This window comes from Fundulus heteroclitus, chromosome 19 (assembly GCF_011125445.2).
Source record: "Fundulus heteroclitus isolate FHET01 chromosome 19, MU-UCD_Fhet_4.1, whole genome shotgun sequence".
NCBI classification, from domain to species: Eukaryota; Metazoa; Chordata; class Actinopteri; order Cyprinodontiformes; family Fundulidae; genus Fundulus; species Fundulus heteroclitus.
In genome coordinates, this window is record NC_046379.1 from 9,644,316 (window position 1) to 9,666,667 (window position 22,352).

At 39.3% G+C, this 22,352-nt stretch overlaps 1 protein-coding gene across 1 annotated transcript in view; it reads left to right on the plus strand.

The window, feature by feature from the left end:
- The first annotated feature begins 2,173 nt into the window (after positions 1 to 2,173).
- The window catches only part of pgfb (placental growth factor b), a 29,457-nt gene continuing 9,278 nt past the window's right edge, over positions 2,174 to 22,352 (plus strand). The window contains exons 1-2 of the mRNA XM_012852302.3: positions 2,174 to 2,812; positions 21,882 to 21,918. Coding sequence (XP_012707756.2) covers positions 2,750 to 2,812; positions 21,882 to 21,918 — 100 coding nt within the window. The 5' untranslated portion in view covers positions 2,174 to 2,749. The remainder of the gene's footprint in view (positions 2,813 to 21,881; positions 21,919 to 22,352) is intronic.

Sequence of the window (22,352 nt, forward strand, 5' to 3'; positions counted from 1 at the left end):
GGTCATGGACTTTCGTAAACCAACTTTGCAAATCCACAGTTTTTATGGTTTTCATCGTGGTTTTGTTGTAAAGACTGAAGGATGCTGTAGCTACTAGTGTATAAGTCAAAATGTTCAGTTACTGGGTGTAGGAATGCTTTGCGACCTGGATGGTGGCGGGGTGTGAAGTGCCTCATTGTATTTAAAGAGACGGCACCAAAACAAGTTGCTCTCAGACACATCTCAGAACAGGGGTAAAACAGGGAATGTGGGCACAACAATAACAAATAATTCAGACTTAAGCACTGTAGTTCTTCTTTATATTGACCACAACTGAATGATTTCAATGTATAAAAGAAGGAACCGAAAAGCATGATATGTCCCCTTTAAATATCACAGTCTACCTGAGCTCAGTTTCTGACTATGTCCATTTCATTATGGTCAGTGTGCATCAAGCTTCTGATGGTTATTTCCAGCTCAATAACAAAGCTCAAATCATCTCAAAGTGTTGCTGTTTTTTTTTTTTTTTTTTTTTTTTTTTTTAAATAACAATGTGATTATTATTTTTTTCATTAAAGGAGCATAGAATAAGTTCCATGATTTTTGCTGATGTCTGCTAGCCTGACCCTAGCCAGCTGAATTTCGTTCCGCTTAGCTCTGCCTAGCTTCACTCACATCCATCAGGGACATCTCCCATAGAGAGTGATTTCTTCAACCAATTTTATTGTCTAGCCAATCAGGACGCAGGGCTGGAGTTTCATAGATGTGACGTAGTGGAGATGCGACCGTGACGTGAGACTGTTTTGATTCAGACAACAATGGCGGCTCACATCGAGGAAGCAAGCGTTAACATTGATGCTGTTATTTCTTCCGTGTTGTCCAATCTACCTAATACTGTTTCAATAAAAGAACGTCAGAGAACGGCTCTGAAGGCTTTTGTTGGTGGAAACGATGTTTTCGCCCTTCTCCCGACCGGATTTAGCAAGTTTTGTTTTCCGGGGCGCGCCCATGGCGGAGCGGTTAGTGCGAACCATGTTATGTTTACACATCAGGCAATCGTAATGAAAAGTGTGGGAAAGAAAACAACTAATATTTAACTTCAAAACTTGCACTATGCACCTTTAAGCTTTAACCAGACAAAAGAATCATCGAGATCAAGACCTCCTTCCCAAGGGTGAAGGATCAGCACAGGCCATAGAGACAAACAACATTAACAAAATAACCAATTAAATTATGTACAGTGCGAGTAAGGGTTCACTGTACATGGCTGTACTCCAAGCGTTTCCACGGTCAAAATAAATCAGTTTGAGCACCTGTGGGATCTGGTGTACCAGTAGATTTTCCTCATGGATGTGCAGCCGACAAATCTCTAGCAAATGCTTGATGCAACAATGTCAGTAGGACTAAAAAATCTCTGAAGAAGGCTTCTGACACCTTGCTGAAATTGTATCATGAAAAACTAAGTCAGTTATCAGGATAAAACAGGGTCCAGCTTAGTGCTGTTAATGTGTACTCAATTAAGTGGCTCTTAAACGCATATTCAATTCTCAGTTAAAGCCTCATAAAGGTATTTTCTTTTCATTTGATTATTGCTAAAGAATTTTCATCACAAAAATAATCCGTGAGGTCTTTCCATCACGGAAATCTACCATTTAGAACTGCATGGTTGTGCAGTTAGCAAGAAGGTCCGTGATTCAAATTTTCTGCGTGGAATTTGGATGTTCTCCATGTGCATGCATGGTTTTTCTCTGGGTACTCCTGGTTCTTCCACTCTCCAAAAAAAAAACAATTTTACATGTCAATTAGCCACTTTAAACTCTAACACAATAACAAAGTTACTTTAACACATTCTCTGGGGTTGAAAACCCAATCCAGTATACTAAATCATAATTAGAACACAACCTTCTCTGTTAAATGAACCCAGACTTCGATCAGTCCACATTTAAGGCAGGACAAAATAACCCAAATCGGGTTGTTTTTCGCCCAGTTGTAATCGGTGTGCAGTCTTTACAGTTAAATACCACAACATGTTCAAAACTAGAAATGCGGCAATGACTGAATAACTGAGAAGACTTGAGATTCAAAGATGCTGCCTAGACTCTGCTCATGTGAGGACACAGAGGGAGAACAGGGAAGGGGAGGAGATTTAAATGTCCAGTAAAAAGGTGGTGCGGGGAAATTTAGACTCAAGTGTTTCTTTTAGCCGGCTGGAGCACAGAGCGGGAGCAGAAACTGAAGCGCTCAGGCCACAACTTATTGAATGCTTCCGGAGCGGCTCTTTTTCTATAGCCTATATTAAACAAAAAAGACTTTGGACTGAACCAACTACTTTTTTTTCACTTTGCTCGGTCTTTTTTTTTTTTTTTTGCTTGTTTTGTCGTCCTTTCATATTTCGACTCGCGTACTGAACAGTTTATTTATTATTTCTTTAAGTTTCGACTTTAAGTGCAGATCATAAAGGACTGTTTCGTTTTGAACTCCAGCACTTTCTCCGGGTCCCTGGGGTCTTTTTCATTAGTAAGCACAATCTTGTTCAGGTTATACGTTGCCGCCGGCCGCAGCGGTGCTACGTGACTCCTCTCACTCCTCTCACCACCCGGACTGGGAGCAGATGACTCGGGAATTCCTTGTCAGCATCTTTGTTCTAATCTGACTGGCTCATTTTTGTCGGATTTTTTTTTAAATATTCATTTTTTTTATTGGGTTTTCTAAACCTGCGTGGAGGTGAGCGTCGCGGGACGTCCATCTCTCTGCGCGCAAACACCGCGAAATGACACCGGGATTTGTCCTCGTGACTGTGGTGGCGCTTTACCTGCTTCCCTCACCTGTACAGGTATACTGTTATGACCTTTTAAGAGTTCAAGTGTAGAATATAGGAAGCATTAAGCCTGTTTATTTCGTTCTGATATTGTTTGTGTTTGAGCTTTTCTTTTTATATTTACATGGACAAAACACCAACTTATTTATATTTTTATAAGCTTTCAGAAAGTTATGGTCATTGTAAGATAGTCTGATGGTCTAGTTTCACTTAAAATATGAATATGAAATAATTAAATCATTAGAAGGCGCTGATGACCAGAGCTGGTCCAAGGTGTTATGAGGCCCTAAGCAGAATCTTATTTGGGGGGCCCACTTCCAGTTAAGCATACCAGCCACCACTTACCTCCTTTTTTAGGTATGCTACTGTCAATGAACATGCTTCTGCAATTTTTGTTCAGGTCATTTGATTAGTAATTAGAATAAAATACTGTAATATACCATAGAGTTGTTAAAAAAATTGCTTACTCAAGAAATTAAAGAAGTATGCAACTGAGTAGGATGATTTTAAGAAATGTGAAAAACATGTATGTTTATTTATGCCTGGAAAACACCTACAGAATATTTACATGAATGAAAAAGTCTGTGCAAAAAAACAGCAGAGGTATAAACACTTGCTGAGTTTGTTGGGAGAGGTGGTTATAAAAGCCTTAATAGCTACCTTCGGATTTACAATTCAATAACATTTTATTCATATAGCGCCAATTCACAAAACATGTCATCTCAAGGCACTTTACAAAGTCAAATTGAAGGAAATCAGACAGATTGGTCAAAAAGTTTCCTATCTAAGGAAATCCAGCAGATTGCGTCAAGTCTTAACAAGCAGTCCTCCTAAAAGAACGTAGAGCCACAAGGGACAGTCGTCTGCATTGTCGATGGCTTTGTAGCAATACAATGGAGTACAATGGAACTAAAAAGCATTTACACCATTTATCTTTAAAACCAATCTGACTATGCTTTTGTTTTTAAATCTATGCAACTTAGCATATAATAACAAACTGAAAGAATGATTTCATTTATTTTTATTTTAACTAATAAATGCATTTAAACATTATGGGCACATCCAGGGAGAACAGTCTTTGTCTTAGTGAGATTATCAAGAACACATTGTTTACTAAGGTGGAGCTACAGTGTTCCCTTGTGGAGATAGGAGAATTGTTTAGAAGGTCGACCATTGCTAATGCCTTCTTCTAATTGGGCCTTTAGAGTTGTGTTCCCAGTCAGAAGCCACTCTTCTATAAAATGTACTTATTTCCTTACATTTTGTAGAAACACACCTTAGAGATTGCCTGACCAGGAGATACATAATTTTCTGGTTTTAGGAAACCAGAGTATAATTGTTTGGCCTCAGCACCAAGCTTGTCTAGAGAAAATGTGGGGTGCTTATCATCTGGCTAACGTCATCCTTGCCGTAAAGCATGGTGGTGGCAGAAACATGTAGTTGGGATTTTTTTTCATGGCAGGAACTGGGACATTATTCTGCAGTTAGGGTGACTGCAGATAAGAGATGGATATATTGTTAAAGAAAACCTACTCTGTAGTTACCTGACTCCGCCAGATGGATTTGCTCCGCATATCCACCTGGAAACCTTTCGTTGAAGTAATTTTGGGAAGGGACGAAAATACTGGTTAGCTGATTGGCCTATGTTGGTGATAGACGGGCCAAATAAACCAATTAGATCAACAAAGCATATGACGTACTCGTCAACATGCTTCGTCGTCGCTCTGAAAACACAACCACAAGCTAAGCTACTCTTGCTGCTGCAGGTAAAGGCTCGTTAGCTCAGCAAAGAAATACTCTGTAATTCCGATAAAACTTGCTCGATAGCCACGCTAACGCTAGTTTCATCGGCTGAAGCCGCCATGTTCTTTAGACTGAACTGTCGTGCTTCTCGTTGCGTCACACCTCAACCCGCCTGAAAGCCAACGCTGATTGGACGTTCGTTTGATGAACGGCTCCAAATTTTCTTTAACGGAAAGTAGCCAGACTGATCTGCGAGTGAAACCTTGAAAGCTCGCGAGATCAGGATGGTCTCACGGGGCTAACTCTGTAGTGCTCTGAAGCTCAAACTCAGGTGACAACTTATCTTCCAATATGTCAAAGGCAAAGCACGCAACAATGACAACAAGGAGTGGCTTTAGAGCAGATTGTCTTTGAGTGGCGCTGCCAGAACCTGAACTCAAATCTAATTGTACATCACTGGAGAGACTTAAAGTGACTATCTATGATGCACAGCCAACCAGACTCAGTTTGAGAGGATTTGCAGATAAGAATGACAGCAAACCCTCAAAAACAGGTCTGCAGAGCTTAGAAGAATATACCCAACAGGGGCAAACTCACAGAAAACTGCTGAATGCGCCACAAATGGCCAAATGCGCTGCAGAGTAAATTAAGCAAAATTCAAAAAGCACAAGCACAAGAAAAGCTGCAAATCAAAAATGTTGCGATCATATTAAACAAAAGCAAAATAAATACAAAATGCTGCAAGTACCAAAAACAACAGCAAGTTGAAAAAAGCTGCAAATTCACTCTAAAAAGGCAGGTCAGCAACATACCACCAGGGGAAATAGGGGAACTCAGTAAAGACAAGCATGCTAATATTACCTATGTAAATATGCAGATGTTCTATAATATTGTAAAAGATTACTGTCCCAAGAACAAAAAGACAAGAGCAAAACATACTTTTTGCCCTCCAACTTTATTCTGGAATCACTTTATGTCTCTATTGAGGGTCTGCTTTCATATGACTTGGAGGTTGTCTCCTGTTAATGGTCGGGCACACTTGTGTTTTTTAGGGCACATTTGCAGCTTTTTGTAACTTGCTGTTGTGTTTGGTACTTGCAGCATTGATTTTGCTTTGTTTTTGTAGTTTGAAATGAATTGGAGTTTGATAATACTAACCTGGAGATGCCAACGTTGTTCAGAAGACCACAACAGCTCCTGGTTCTTTGCTAGAAAGGGCAATTTTGGTTCATCAAACAAACCGTTGGTTCATACCTTTACAGACAGAAATTGGTAGGAGTTTTTAGTTTGATGCTTTCAATAAATGGGGGGGGGGGGGTCAGATCCAACAAATTAGAGTTTGCTCACAGCTCAGGCTGGCCTTGGTGATTATGTGCAGTAATTTGTGGTTTCAGTGACTTTTGAATGAACGTCATTCAGTTCGGTCATTCATGAGATGAAACGTGAGAAACTGCTTTACCATTCGTCTGCTGCAGCACATGATGCATAGCGACTCCCTGTTAAATTTGGAGAAGCTCTAAGCCCATAATTACAGACACATTCTTCAAAGACTAGCATTACTGACTTTGATTGTTCTCGCTCTATGGGATTTTTGTCAGTATGAAAACATATGAAGGAAAGATATTTGTTTCTATCTTAGAGAGACTCGAAGAGCATTTTGATGGTATGCCCTGGCATCGTAGATAGATTACAGAAGAGGTGCGTAGATCCTCCTGAGCTGTGTGAGGTAAAGTTTGAACATTTTTGCCCACACCTGCAGCTTCCCTTTACTGTCAGTGTCTCTGTTTCTGTATGGTTTTAATGGGCAAATGCAGCATTCAGTATAACATCAAGACGAGAAGTGTTTGAGGTACCCCTGTCAGGCAGCGGTGAGTGAGTACAAAGCGTATCTGTTTTCTGTTTCCTGGCATCGCCTGGTGGTCTATTAATGAAAATCTGCTTGAGCAAAGTAAACCTGAAACTAAAGAGGAGACTCTTTCAGAAACCTACGTTGTGTCACAGATACTTAAAGGAGTACATGTCATTGGACAGTGGGACACATGAAGCTCTTGAACATTTTCAGTCTCTGATTTCCATCCAGCGTGGCAGTTGTCTCTGATGCCTCTCAGGTTTAATGCAAATCAAGTTCCTTCCCTCATCCATTTACTGCCACTTGTCACACTTCACACACCACTGCAGCCTGTTGAATCAACGGGCTTTTACTACTCTGTGTTACACGCTGACTCAGTGAGGCCTTAAAGGTTTGCAAAAGCCCCCACGTCCTATCAGTTTCTCAGGCTGGACACTTTGCAGCTGTTCTTAAGCTGAGATTTAGTACAAAACACACGGCATCTCTGCCTTTCCTCCAATCCGTATAATCAGCTCATGGCTTTCTTAGTCAAAACACAAATGACAAAGCTCAGGGGCCCCAGTTTCAAGCAGGTTAAATGCCCCCTGCAGCTCAAAAGACTGATGGCAAGTGTAAACAGCGCAATCTCTGAGATTTAACATCCAATCTGTCAGATCATACAGAGCCAGTCCTAGGTCTGGATACTCCTCTAACCCTGCAGATGTTTCTGCTGCTCATTAATGAAAGAACATTTCCTCTCCTCTCTTTCTTTTCAGCAAACGCCTTCCATAAAAAAAACCCAAAAGATGGAAATTCAACATTGTTCACAAATTTCCCACTGTTAGAAATGTGGCATGAAGGAATTATGTCATTTTTTTTTCTTCGTAACAGCCACAGCTGGAGTATCTATCAGCAGCCTTGTGAATAAAGAGATCACTTGTTTCCGCTCTGAAATATGGATCAGCCAACAGAGGGTGGGGTTTTTGCTGTTTCATAATTCTTTACTACAAGGAATTTTTCGTAGTTCAACATAGTTCAACGTGTCTAAAACGTATATTCTTGCTTTCCTATCCTCACTGACCATAAACTGGGAGACTGTTTTACTTTATGGAGCCTTTGTAGAAAATTTCTTTGGAGAAATTGTCCTTAGGGTCAAACTTTTAAGTGAGGTTCTGTTAAAAAGTTGCAAGCAGTTGACATCTTACCTAAAATAGATAACGTGTGAGTTCCTACTGCACTGTACATAATGTTTCCAAGAACTAGTCGAATTTTATGGGGCTGTTCTTTTATCGGTTCCACAACAGGAGCCAATACCAAATCACACTACCGGGGTGCCCCAGAATCCAGCCTTGAAGGATTGTGATACTTTCTTGATGAAACGTTTAAGTGTGGGTGGAGTTTTATAGCTTAAAGGGCTGAACATTTCCCCACTAGTTTAATATTCCCAGTGTTTTCTTTCGTTCTTCTTTCAGTTTGAATTCCTCTTTGGCTCATATTAAATAAACTGAGACTGATATGTGTTACCTCCTGGGCCTCTTTTTGTTGTGGGTAGAAATCTGTTTAATCAATGACGCTGAAAGCAGCAACACTTCTGCAGAAGTAGGACTGTCTAAGTGTCAGGGGACATAATTACATAAAACAGTGTGGTTTTGGAGCCCAGAGCTGAAATGCACATAAACTAATGCCCAGGAAAAAAAATATAAGGTTTCAGAAAAAAAAATTCTCCAGGAAAATCATTATTGGTTGCACATACAAAATCTGTTGTTCCTTTATTTGATATTAGTCTAGATTAGTGTGTTCTTGAAGCTGAAATTATAGTCCAAAAGAGGCCAAGACATGAATACTAATCATGAATAAAAATTATGATTAATAATAATGTTTTATTATGATCTTAAAACTAATACGACCATAATGTTTAAAGGGGGTACCCCATGCAAAATCTACTTTTTCAGTCCTGAAAAATATTTTGTTGCATCCTTGGAGTCCCTAAGAGTGCAGAAAAGTTTAATTTAGCCTCTCCAGGTGCTGCGCAGATATTCATATTCTGTTTGGTTAATATTTTTATATCTGTTCAGTTCTCCTTGTTCTATATTACTTTTTCTGAACAATAACTTCATAGTATTTGCTGCAGAGCTGCTAAACAAGGTCTTCCAACTAACCAATTTCGTGAATCCGCCAATTTTATTTCTTGCAGCCATTTTGTTGTCCAAGCTTAAGGATGCTGAAGCTACAAGTGGATAAGTCATAATGTTTGGTTGCCGGTTGTATAAAACCACAAGAAGGAGTGGGACGCTCTGGAACATGGAGAGGGGCATTTAAAGTGACAGCGCCAAAGCAAATTACAGACCTCAGAACAGGGGTAAACGAGGAGCCTGGGAAGCTAAAATAATGAGGACCTCAGACCACATCATCACAGTTCAACTTTATAGAGATCACAACTGAATGATTTAAATGTGAAAGGGGAGGATTTAAAAGCATGGTATGTCCCCTTTAAACCATCATCATGTTAATAATAATAATATATTATTATTATTATTATTATATCATGTTTGCATTAGGTAGTTCTTTATTCAGAAGCTCATAATAATTTTTAATTGAAAATGGAGGAGGTGTAGGAGTCAATGCACCTCCATTGTTCTTCCTATGCACTGACAGCAGAACATGTAAAGCATTTGTGGTCAAAGTGAGAGAAACAAAAGTAAGTTGGTGTACATATCAACAATATGTACAGTCCTCAAGTAAATGCATTATCAATGATGTTTAAATTACATCAAATTTGTCTCAGACATGTACCCTGAACAGAAATGTTTCATGTTTGGTCCGTGGAAGGACTTTTACACAAGAAGATCATAGGCAGTGCACTGCCTTCATTCGTCTCCTGCTTCTATGTAAATAACAACTAAATCAAAACATGAGTTTAAAAGTAAAAAAAAAAAAAAAGGAATCTCCCGCTATGACTTTTCTGAGGCTGGAGTGTTTTAAAATGTTAGAAGTCCATTTAGGACTATGTCCCTATAAGATTAGCTGTTAGCTTCAGCCTCTAGGACCAACTAATCAGGATTAATACTAATGCCAAGTGACTTGTCTGAAGATATTAACTGCTTTTAACCTTTTAACATTACCTTACTCCAACGATCTGGACCTGACAAAGCATTGTGCCAAATATTCATTGTGTTCATTTTTCTTCCAAAAGTGAACACACTGAATAAGTATTTCTGTTCTCTTTTTCTTATGAGAGCCTTTTTATTCGCTCCTTTTCAGGATGGTTGAGTGCACTATAGGGAACACAGGTTATTGCTTTATTGACTTTTATGGCACATGAAAAGAGAATTGTACAAGAAACCAGTTAATTACCAGCTTCTGAAGTAATATTGGCAGTGATATGCAAGGTAAGGTTTCTAATATATAAAAAAGTGCATGCATAGATTTTTCCTTTGATTATTTCGATAGCTTCTGTATTTATTCACTTTTCCCTTTAAATGGAAGATATTTATGTTAATTTACTAAAGCATAGAACGTTGGTATGTTTTGAAAACATTAATGGTATGTTGATGTAGTTATGTGTTATGACTCTAGAGGTATTATATGAGCAAGCAACTTAATTTGTTATTAAAAGGGCCTAGTCACATACTATGACTTTCTACGCCAGTAACTCTGTCTGGTTGCATACAAATGCTTTCCAATAAAATTTTTCTGCCCTGTTTGCTTATTATATTTTATTTCTGTGTTTTACATTTTGGCTCTATTTGTTAGTAAATGAAGTGCCTTTATGAACAAAGTGCAAAGCTGAAGTGTGTCAGCGTTCACCATGATAAGTGCTGTCCAAATAGTGCAGTCAGTAAGGAAGGAAGTAAAAAAAGGAGCCTCTATGGTCCCTCCCACGGCTAGTTTTGCCTACAAACCTCGCAATATCCTTTAGAACCCTTAAGGTATCCCACAGTCCTTTGCATGACAGGATGTATAAGCGCACACCCCTCACGGAAATCACCGAAAATGTCCATAGAGAAGAGAGCGCATACTTCGCAGTTAATTTTCAGAAGGCTGTAGGCCTATCCTAACCTGACAACAGCCAGATGCATGTATCGCTCCGCCTAGCTTCACTCACATACATCTGGGACCTCTCCATAGCAATTGCCTTTACTGAAGGCTGGGCCTTATCAAAACTCCTTGCATATGATTGGATAAGCCACTTGTCTGTCATCTTTATCGACGTGCTATTTCAACCACTGACACCGAAGCTAACCCGTGACGCTGATGAGACCGACGCAGGAAAAAAAAAACTTTTTTTTTTTTTTTTTTTATGTGTTTGCGGCTCTAGTGCAGGGTTTCCCGCAGCGCTATCTTGGCGAGGCGGCCGCGGAAAACGTGTCGTCCCCCCCCGCTCCGCGGAAAAAAAACATGTCGTCCACCCCCCCCCCCGCTCCGCGAGTGTCGATCCGCCTCGCATAAGCAAATTCCTGCGGGAAACACTGTAGTGGCACACCTTTTATTGACAGTGAGCTGACAGGAAGAGGGGGGAAGACAGGCGGCGTCGAGGACTAAAGGCCTCCCAATATGGTTCGCGCTAACCGCTCCGGGGCGCGTCCGCGTTGCGCGTCCGCGTACGCACCCCGGAAAACAAAACTTGCCAAATCCGGTCGGGAGAAGGGCAAAAACATGGTTTCCACCAACAAAAGCCTTCAGAGGCGTTCTCTGATGTTCTTTTAATGAAACAATATCAGATAGATTGGACAACACGGAAGAAATAGCAGCATCAATGCTAAAGCTTGCTTCCTCGATGCGAGCCGCCATTGTTGTTGGAATCTCACGGTGGCTTCTCCACTACGTCACATCCATGAAACACCCGCCCTGCGTCCTGATTGGCCAGACCAAAAATTTGGTTGGGGAAATCACTTTCAATGAGCCATGTCCCAGATGTATGTGAGTGGAGCTAGGCGGAGCGATACATGCAGCTGGCTGTTGTCAGGTTAGGCCTATCCTTTCCATGATAGAGTTCTTACTGTTGACCCCGTGAAATGTCAAGAAACAGGAGCTAGAAGGTATTTTTAATTGTTGGCATCTTGCTTGGTAGCGCTGGTAGATGGCACAACAAAGATTTTTGTCAACCTTAATTGGATGCTATACTACAACAAAATCTTTGATAAATTATTTTGTGGATTTAGTTGGCAGTGACATGTTTGTTTGTTTTACTGATTGGCTGAAAATGTATAAATCGTCATGATTCTAATGACTTTTAGCTCTGTTAGTCACCTTAGTTTTCAGTTTTGTGTTGGTCTTATTTTGAATTTCAGCAGAATGGGGAAGTGTAAGGAGCACAGTGTCAACGTAGTGTGCGTTGAGCTGATAACAGCTAGCGTGTTAGCTTATTTACACCGGGAGGTTTATTCCAAGGCGGGAACTTTAATGTAGCTCTCAAACATCGAGGCATTTCAAATACACAAACAATGCTTAGCCTGGTAGGGGGGAAACACTGTATTTAAATTTTCCTAGTACGATCCAATTGTATAATCAAGTTCAGAAAGTGCATATAATTCAATGCCATTCTAATTATTCTACAGTTGTGACACAATCAAGTTCAGATAATAATACAATGCCTATTAAAAAAAGTTTTCTATCTAACGATACATTGGTCACTGACTCTGTAGCACAGGGCAAGAAAGCATTGGTCCAAATAAATAAGTATCAATTAAATACATGTAGTTCTGAAACCCAGTCTGAATTTTCACAGATAGCTACACCCTGTTAATGTCATTGCTGATTGATTTTTGTATTACTACTCTAGAGTGAGGGTGGAAGCACCTGGGTTTCCCATCTGAACAATAGTGACCTCTTTCTCACCCTTATACAAGAAATGACGGAACAGACAAAAGAGCTTTGCTAAAATGTGCCGCAGCTGTTGCTTCCAGCCCAACCGTCAGCTTTTCATTAGTCGTATAAAACTGTCTGAAATGGTATGTGTGTAAACTACCTTCTTTATTTTCATGGTTGCGTGTAAAAGGGCTGAAGAAATGTTGCATCAGCAGTTCCAAACCTGAATGCCATTAGCCTATTGGGTTTGGCACTCCTGATAACCTGCTTTGGTGTGACAGGAATTTTAGCCAAGGATGCAGCTTGTAACCCTCCTTGTTATGCAGTTGAGAAATTCTTACTTGATAAAACCACAAATACCAAAGTATAATTTGGTTTTGCTTCACTGTTAGATTCCTTTACAAGGAAGGCTTGTTCCAAATGTCTCTGACTAAAAGTGGAGGTAATAAGGATTTTTTTTCTTTGATAAAACCAAACAAACCAAATATTAGTTTCTTTAGTAATACATTCATCATTGCACCAGCAAAACCTGTTACATATAGGAGTAAGTCTTAAAAGTATAGTTTCTTTTCTTTTCTTTTCTTTTGACGTAGGATATGACCAGAGAGTATCTTTCCTGCTTTTAATAACTGTCTATTGTGTTCACTAAGTTGAAACAGAGGTTAGTTTTCCAGCTAATAGCTAATTGGTTGGATGCCAGGACAAAAGCGGACTTATGCCATCTAAACAGCGATTCCTCTCTTAAACGTGTTTTAGCGGTCCTTGAAAGACATAGGGCGCTATTTCGAGGTTGTAGTATTAAACCCTCCATTGGTACACCTCTGAACTGTCATGCAAGGTATGCAGAAAACAAAGCAGTCAACATATGAAGGGAAAGCTGTCAACTACAGGTCATGTCATACATGCAGGCCTCACAACACCTTCTTTAACAAAGATGCTAGAGCAAATCTGGTCTACTGCTGATAAGATACTGACTGGCTATAACCTCTGAGGGGAATAGTTCAGATTTTTGGAAGTTTTCTGGAGCTTGTATCAGCACTAGCGTCCTTATCTGTTATAGAAAGACTTAATGAGTTTGTAAAAAAAAGAAAAAAAAAAGAGCAGTGGTAAGTCGATTGACCACAAGACCTGTAAAGGAAGAAGGATGTACCATCTTCAATGCCTCGTTACCAACGGACAGCCTGACCCAAAATCCAAAAGTTTACTCCAATCTTAGGGGAATGTAATTGCCACTGATCAGATTGTTGACATTATTCACCTGAGAAAATAGTGGCATACTTATCAAGCATCTTTTGTGAAACTGTTGTCCTTTAACATTCACTCTCATAGAGTTGTATGTCGTGGATATAAATGTTTTATTTAACTTGTTTGATTTAAATAGACAAAATCTGTTAAAAAGGAGGCTCCATCTGATTAGCTTATCTACCGGAATGATATGAAAGTGAACATGTTCCTTTATTGTTTGAACACTATTGTTATTGGCTTCCATTTCTAAAGGGGAATTAGTGTAAAGCAATTTACATTTGCAGTTACAATGAGCCCAAATCACCTGTCCTATCGTTCCCAGATACCGGCTCCAACTTCCAAGACTAATCAAACACAGCTTGCCTAAATTTCAATCTATTGTAATTTGCATGCATGAAAGAAACTTGTGTGGCTAGGACACCAAAACTGTCTCGAGCCCAGAGGCTCGCAGACTCTAAAACCCAGCCCTGGGTAAAGGACATATTACTATGTTGGTGACGTCAAAGACCTTCTCTTTAAAAAATGCAAACTATGTCTTTTAAGCTGTGGCTCTTGTATCATTGAGGACATGAAGTTACACAGGTCTTTCCTTGACATATTCATCTGAAGAAAAGCCATACTGGAGACTGATCATGTATGTTGCACAAATGTGTCTGTTATCATTCATATTTTCCTCCACATATGTTCATGTTTATCCCATCTGTTTTAGTTTTGGCCGTTATAAAAACGAATTTTGCCATACGGTGTCATAAGCAAATGGAATAGTTCAATCTGAGTTCTGCATGTCAAACCCTTAAAGTTTTGTACCTCTTGCACATCTTTCTAGATTAAATGCGTGCTCACAAGGCTGAGTAGTGGTAGTGACCTGCTGACTGACGGCGCTTGTATTTGCGTTGTTGGGGTATTTCTCTCCAGTTGTAATTTCCCAGCCCAGGGGAGATTTGCAATTGCAATCAGGAAATATGGATTTCTCTTTCCTTCTCTGCTCAGGAGGAGGAAGAGGAGTGGTGATGCTCGGGGCAGCCGTCTACTCAGCAAGCTTTAATCTCCCATCTGGATGTAATTTACTGTGGTTTACAGAAAAGCGTTTTACTGTAATAGGGACCACAATTACCACCGGTCAGTCTTATCTTAGGACCTGTGCAATGTGTGCGTGCGTTTGCGTATGGGTACACCATTTACACAGTGGTCGTGTCTGTTTGTGTCTATGTCTTTGGGGAGACATTTGTGCATTCATTAATGAACTCACACTAAGGAAGCTGTGTTTATCTAAATCAGCATCTATATGGACCTTTACCTCCTCTATTTTCTGTTGACCCTGTTTGCTTTTGTAAAATTCTTTTTTTAAAAGCGAACAACCAGAGAAAACATACCTGCCTTTATTGTGAGCGAACTCACTGTTAAAGATAAAATATTTATTTTACACAAGAAACTCACTGTTTGAACAGTTAAACATGTTTATTACCTTGCAAACGTATCCATACTCCAACTTTTTTATATTCTGTTAAATTAGAATCACTACATTGTTGTGAGTTTATGTTTTAGACTGACACAAAGTAGTGAATAATTGATAATTGGAAGAAAAATTATTCATTTTTTTTCAAAAATGTTTGTACAAATAACAAAAAAATGATTTTATGCTTTCTTGAGGTAGTTTTTGGCTTTTCCGAATAAGAGTTATTGCGAAAAACGGGAGATGGAAACACATTTGCCGAATAAGTTCTGACGAAGCGAACATTTACCTCACATGATTGATCAGCTGTTCCTGCTGTCGGCGTCTTCCCCGATTTTCCCATAACATGTGGTGCTGCCACGTATTTTGACAAAAAATCTAAATAAAAAAAAAAAAGCTCATATATGTGTATAAAATTTTCTTTTTGGGGCCCCAGCCTGTCATGGGCCCTCGGATTTATTCTAAATCCGCCACCTATATGGCGCCCTTGCCCATAACGCACATAGATTTGCATGTTTTTCTCAACGTCTCCGGACAGCAAGTGACATCGGCAATAGTAGCTGACATGACAGAGAAAATTACAGCTCGTCTGATAGCAACACAATCCTGAAAACTCCATTTTTCTCAGATGTGTGGTCCGTGCTAGTTTTCAGTTTCTACTTCCTGTTTATCACAGCCAGGCGTAACGTCCACTTGCGATGAAATAATACGCTTTGTGTAGCCTGGTTGATTAGCGTCAAACCAGTGGATGGAAGCACGTCTAATTCACATTTTCTTTTTTTTGCTCAGAAAAGACCAAAATGTAACTTTTTGCCTTGTGTTTAACACTGCACATCTTCTTGAACACACTGCCCCCTACTGTGAAAAATGGCGGCGGTAGCATTGTGTTGTGGTGACTGGGGAGGGGCCGGAAAGTTGTGAGAGTTGTTGAGAAGATGGATCTGGTTAAATACGGGACAATCCTGAAAGAAGATCATTTATAACAGAAGACAGAAGGCAGGGATCCATGTATGGTGTTTTCATTCATTTAAATTCAACATAGTTTTATTTATATAGGGGCAATTTACAAGAAATATCACAACGAGGCACTTTACAAAAACGGTCAATCATACTTTCCATTTTGATACTAGTTCTTAAACAATACAGTCAGATTAAGTTTATTATTCAAACTGGTAAACAAGTTTTCTTTCTAAGGAAACCACCTCATTGCATCGAGTCACAGACTTGTAGCAATGGATTTTCAAATGATTGCTTTAGGATTTGGAATCTGCCTGACAACAGATCAATGTGTTTGTTTCCTAAAAAAAATGGAAAATAAAGTTCAGTGAGTGATTGATTGTTGTAATACGTTCCCCATGTGTTTTGGTTCGACGTTGGATGGTGTTTTGAAAGTGACCTCTGATCATGAGCTCTTAGCAGACCCGGCTGGGTAATATCAGACGTCTAATGTCACTGCTGATGTTTTAGGTTCACCTGCCTCATGTATACAAAACAGGGCCTGCTTTTCCTTGGTAGGGGTGGAAAATATTTGTGTGTTCTTTAAGCGACATGGGAGGCCTGTGAAATACTGCTGTGGAGTTTGTTTTTGATCGAAGGAACCTGGATTGAGATGAAGGATAGAAGAGGAGACCAGTGTTGCATCCAATGCGTCAAAGTAGCTCTGCGGTCTTCCTGGGTTAAGTCTCAGTCTGAACAATCTAAGGAAATGTTCCTCTGTGCAACATTTATGCTTTTTAAGAATAAAAAGTTCAAATGATGGAGATGTCTGAACCACAAGCCTGTATCTGAGCCTTGGACTTTTGGTCCGCAACATCAACAACACAAGTGGGGCCAAATCTGACAGAAGATGATATCTAGTGTACATCAGTGATTCAATGTCTTCTTTATATATATATATATATATATATATATATATATATATATATATATATATATATATATATATATATATATTGCAAGAGCTGTAATTTACTTGAGTCATTATTAGCTCAAGTCTTGAGAACTGAGGAGGGGATTTCCCAAATCTCTGCCAGTCTGCTTTTCCTCATTATTAAAGTAAACAGTTCTGCTGACGTGATCCATGTTTTGGTTTAAACTCTGATAAAATGTAAACTGCAAAGCCCACTCGGCCTGGTGACCTGACATCTCTGAAGTAATTTATCTGAGAGCCATGGCAGTCAGAGTGATCACATAATAAGGCTGGAGTTGGGGCAACTGCAGTTGTTGCGTTGTCAGAGCATGCACCGCATGCTTTGTTACCAAACCTTGTGATATTTAAATGTTTTTAGCCATTAGTTGTCACATTTACACTGAAATCCATAAAAGAACTGGAATGACTTCTTCCAATTTTAGCAGCAATGTAGAATCAGTAAGAATAAACCACATGGATACTGAAAACTAAGCTCTTGCAGACGGATTTGGGAAGAACAGCTTCTTGAGAAAGTCTGTTGACAATTGTAAGACGCTGTTGGCTTCGTTGTCATTAAAATCTCATGTTTTGTCAACCACTAGATAAATGTTTAAACAGATCATCCTTATGTAGGATCATCCTGTTATGTCCTCTTGATACCTTTGAGCTTCTTTAGAGAATATCTTAAATATTCAATATGTTTGATGATTTTCTTTTTTGCTTGATGGTCACTAGTATAACTATTACTTTTATTGTGTAATGTGTTACACATTTGAGCCAAAGACAAAAATGTAATAAAATGATTTAAATTTGATTTAAGTAAACTCTGTCATAGCAAACTGTCATTTGAACATGTTATGAAGCCAAACATCCCACATCCTTACTGTCACTGTTTTGTAATCCAGGGGAAAGGACAGAAGGACTTTGTTGTTAACTAATTGTACCGATGTCCTTCATTGTTTTAGGCCTCTTCAATAATACATTGCCAATTTTTTTTTTTTCTGTCTTGGATTCAAACCTTTTTCAGCAAATTGCAGTTGTACCTGCTGTTGAAATGGCCTCCTCCGCTTGACCCTCTAAGCTGAAATAACTTAGAACCATTAAACTGAATCTCCGTCATGTTTAAGTTTGCTCCCTTTGCACGCTGCCCTCTCTCTGACAGATGGAATAAGCAAGGAGGTTAAAGATGACGCAGTTCAGCCGTGAGGGACTAGAGAGTGATGATGTTCGGGGCCTCCGCGGCCTGAAAACAGGAACTCTGGGACTAAGCGAGCCCTTTAATAACACAGGAGTACAGCAGAAACTCTTAGCAGTGAGTTGCAATGCAGTCCAACACCCACTGCGTGTATTGGTCCTGTTTATTTTTCTGTTTCTGTTTTATTTCTCCTGTTTACAGTCCGTAAGTCAGCTAAATAATATAGAGAATATAGCACCTTCACAAACCACAAGCTTCGACATATTTTATTAGGATTTTATAACGACCACAATGTAGTGCATACTTGTCCAGTGGTAAGAAAATGAGGCATTGTTTCCATTTTTTATAGAAAAAAAAAGAAATGTGTGGCAGTCAGGCATTTGTATTTATCCCCTGTAAGTCAAAACTTTGCGGAAACACTGTAGCAGCTGTGATTATAGCGTCAGGTCTTTTGGGGGATGTCTCTACCAGCTTTTGCCCATTCTTCTTTCCAAAGTGGATCATTCAGACTGAATAGAGAGCAACTGTGAACATCAATTTTCCAGTCTTGACACAAATTCACAATTGGATTTAGATATGGGCTGTACTAGCCCATAATGTATGTTTGAGGTGGTTGTGCTGCTGTAAAGGGAAGCTCTACCATAATCTTAATTCTTTTCTAGCCTCTCACCAGTTTTTTTTCCAATGATTACCCTGTGTTGATATTCATCCATCTTCCCCTCAATGCTAACGAATGCTTGGATAAAGCCTCTCCACATTATGATGCTGCCACCACCATCTTTTGCTGTGGTTGCGTGGCAAGATGTGCAGAGTTAATTATTCACCTCAGCATTTTGTATACTCGCCAAAATGTTTAATCTTGGTGTAACGTCTTCAGCCCCATTTTAATCAAGTTTGGCTGCCAATTTCTTTTCATTCAATTGTTCATCTGCTTCTGAATGGGAAACCAAGACTTTATATTATCAGAAGACAAAATACAGCGGATTTATACTTTATAAGAAGCATTTATTTTCTTTTTACTTGCAGGACATGCAATTAGGATCTTCAGCTTGATCCTTTTATTCTGCTTCTTTTTTCCATTGCAGCTTCTGCTGAATGATGTAGAAACTAGCCAAAGTTGAACAAATCCACAGAATAAACAAGACAACAAAAAAAAAACAAGAGATCATTATCTGCCAATATGTTATTCGTGTAGCCTTTAGCAACTGTTGCATGTTTTAAAAGCTAGTCTGTGAAAACAATGCATGAAAATGACACAAGACCATCTTAGACCTAGTCAATGAGAAGTAAGCTAAATGGAAAAAAAAAAAACTATTAAGGGAGCAAGGTGAACGAGACACTCAGAAACAGAAATTGATCTTGCTTGTGGGGTTTGACTGTCAAGATCATTCATAATTTACTGATATAAAATCCTCCTCTTTTTCCACAACAGCCAAACCACCTCCAGTCCAGTCACCATTAATCACCAAGTTAATACTGCTAAGTGCATGAGGAGGAGGGAACAGCTTTCTGAGACATCTCAGACAACTTTTTTTTATATATCATGACAGCAACTTCTCTGATACCCGTCTATTCTCAAACACAACATTCACCCGTGATATTGTCTTGTTATGACAAGGCTTAACCCATGACCCCTTCAAGAGCAAGTGAGTCAAAGCCAAGAAGAACTGATAATGCGTAAAAGCCTCATAAAACAAGAAATGGAAAGAAAAAGTGAAAAGATCTTAAGACTGTTGTTGCTGGAAAAAGGTTTGTTTTATTCTGACGTTGCTATAGAGAATGGAAAATAATCAGCGCTTGACTGAGTGGAAGTGACATTGAACAATAGCCTTAAAACTGCACTGTGACGTTCCCATGCTGAGCATTAAAATATATTCACAGAGCATAGCTCCTGTCCTGCTGTGTTTTTGTGCCGCAGCAGACACAGTTGGGTGGACGGCGCTCTATAGAACAACGCTGCTGTCAGAGGAACAGCTGTACATGTCAGCCAGATTATGAGCTGCTCCCAGAAAAAGAGGGAGAAGCTTCATCTGTTTCCCGAACGCTGAGCGGACAGAGCCTGAGTGACTTTGTGGAAGCATGCTGGAGGAAGTGTCATTTAAAAAAAAAAAACATTTACAAATCTCCTACTTATCTAGCTAACAGTTTAAAATGTATCGCTCAAATGTTTGTGCGAGCTGGAATTCATCTTTGGACAATCAGGACATTCCTCCTAAATCACGCTGTTTGGAAAAAGCGTCCGACTGTGGCAGTGTGCCGACAGATACCATCCTCATCCACAACCTAATTTTGGTTCAAAACAGGAAGAGGATACTTTTTTTTTTATGTTTCTGTGAACAGATGGTGTGAAAACAACTGTCTGACATTGCATAACACCTTTCCATGTGTCCGAGTCTGGACTGACTGTTTCATTTAATCACGTTTTTTTTGTTTTTTTTTGTCACAGAGAAAAAAAAAAGAACATCAAATCCAATTCTTGTTACGAAAGATTGCGGAAGCAGGTTGTCTGCCGCCTGTCCTGCGCTTCTGCCGGAGGGTATTTTGTCAAACCTAGATTTCCCTTCCTGAGATGGAGTCAAGCAGAGGTTTTGTGTTTTCCCAGGCGAATGAGAAATTCACTATGTTTATCGGGGGGTGATGGGAAAAAAATCAAGACGGAGGGGGAAGCCATCAATGGGAAAATAAATATAGAGAAAAGAATCTTACACCACAGGAAGCAGGTTTTTGAAACTAAACAGTCGGGCACACGGTGGAACATGTCAATGAGGATCTGCTGCTTATCAAAAAGATTTAACCAATAAAGGGCGAAGGGGGAAACATGCGCTGTCACCAAGAGAGGACATAAATACATACCCTTTTGGACATCTAACTGCATGCTGAGGCATTTTTTCATGTTTTCATGTCCTCATGCCTAGGCTGGAAAACTGGCTGGGTCCAAATTTTCCTGCAATGGTTTCGGCCCTAGTTTTTTTGTTTCAGTATCACTGATTCTATCTCTATGTCTGCTGACGTCCCCTGGGGGGTTACACAGGGCTCCGTTCTTATATCTTTTCTTTTTTCTCCGTGTTTCTCTGTGTGTTTTCCAGAAACATAATGTTTGGCCTTGCTTGGGCTGCCCTCCAGGCTGTGTCGCCCTAGAAAGACAACTATTTTGCCCTCATAAAAAACTGCTACTGACCAGCAGGAGCCTCTGCATCAATCTTTCATCCCTGGCTTTAGAAAGAAAGGAACTCTGGTTTTACATTTGGTGTGAAAATGGGCCTTCTGTTAGACACGATAGTCATGTAATGCCATGTTAAAACCCGGCCTTTTCCAGTTGAGTTGACTACTGTAATGCACTTTATTTTGAAATTAGACTTTCATTTCTAACAACTGCTACAAATCGCTGCTGCTCGATTTGTAAGTAGTGTCGACGGAAAATTGCTTTTTTCACCCTTTTTGGCTCCCCATCTATGGGTTACAGTTTATTCAAGAGTTTGTTTTGAGACTGTTCCAGTCTCTTAATAGCTGTGCTCCATTTTACTACTCTGAACTGCTGCACCCATATATATTGTCTGACTTCCTCAGGTCAGTAGACCAGATGTTATTAAAATGTTCCAAAGACACGATGCATATTCAGAGGTGATGGAGCATTTTCTGCTGTAGCTCTGAAGCTGTGGCAGGTATCTTTATTACTGTTTTTGAAGCACAGTTTAATCTCAAGCTTTGTTGATCATTACCATACTTTTATCTATTCTTTGTTATACTTGTTTTAATTTTTTGTTTACTTCTCTGTTATTTACCGTCTTGCCCTTTTTGTGCTGTTTCACTGTTCAGTTCTTTGCTCAACCTTGTTTTTAATGGTATGGTAAAAGCATCTATTTTTACTATTGCTTTTTAATAAAAATGTTCTGTCTTTTGCAGAATGTACCCATGCAAGACACCAACAGCACTGTGGAAGGTAAGTATTTCTTTTTGTTTTGTTTTTAAAACTATCTAGGTGCTGAAAAATAATATTAAGGAATAGTTGAAGGCTAATAACATTACATACAAAAAGGTATCTTATTTCTCTGTGGTATTTTTCCCTTTTTTTTTACTTAGTGCTCTTTTGTGGTGTTTGGGTCAATTTTCCACCTCTATAATTTGTTCTCCTAATTTGAACCTTTACGTTACCATTTTGTTCCTTTCTGTGTTTCTTTTGCGCCCATAAACACACTGTGTAATATGGCTTTTGCATATTAATCTGTTTCTCTTTCAAGTTACGTATGTTTTAACGGGTAACGGATATAAACTATCTTAAAAATGCTCAAATCTCACATTTATCATGTGAAGTTTGCATTACCCCCTATTTACATTTATTCTGGTTCTAATTCACACTTTGGCCAGTGAAATCTT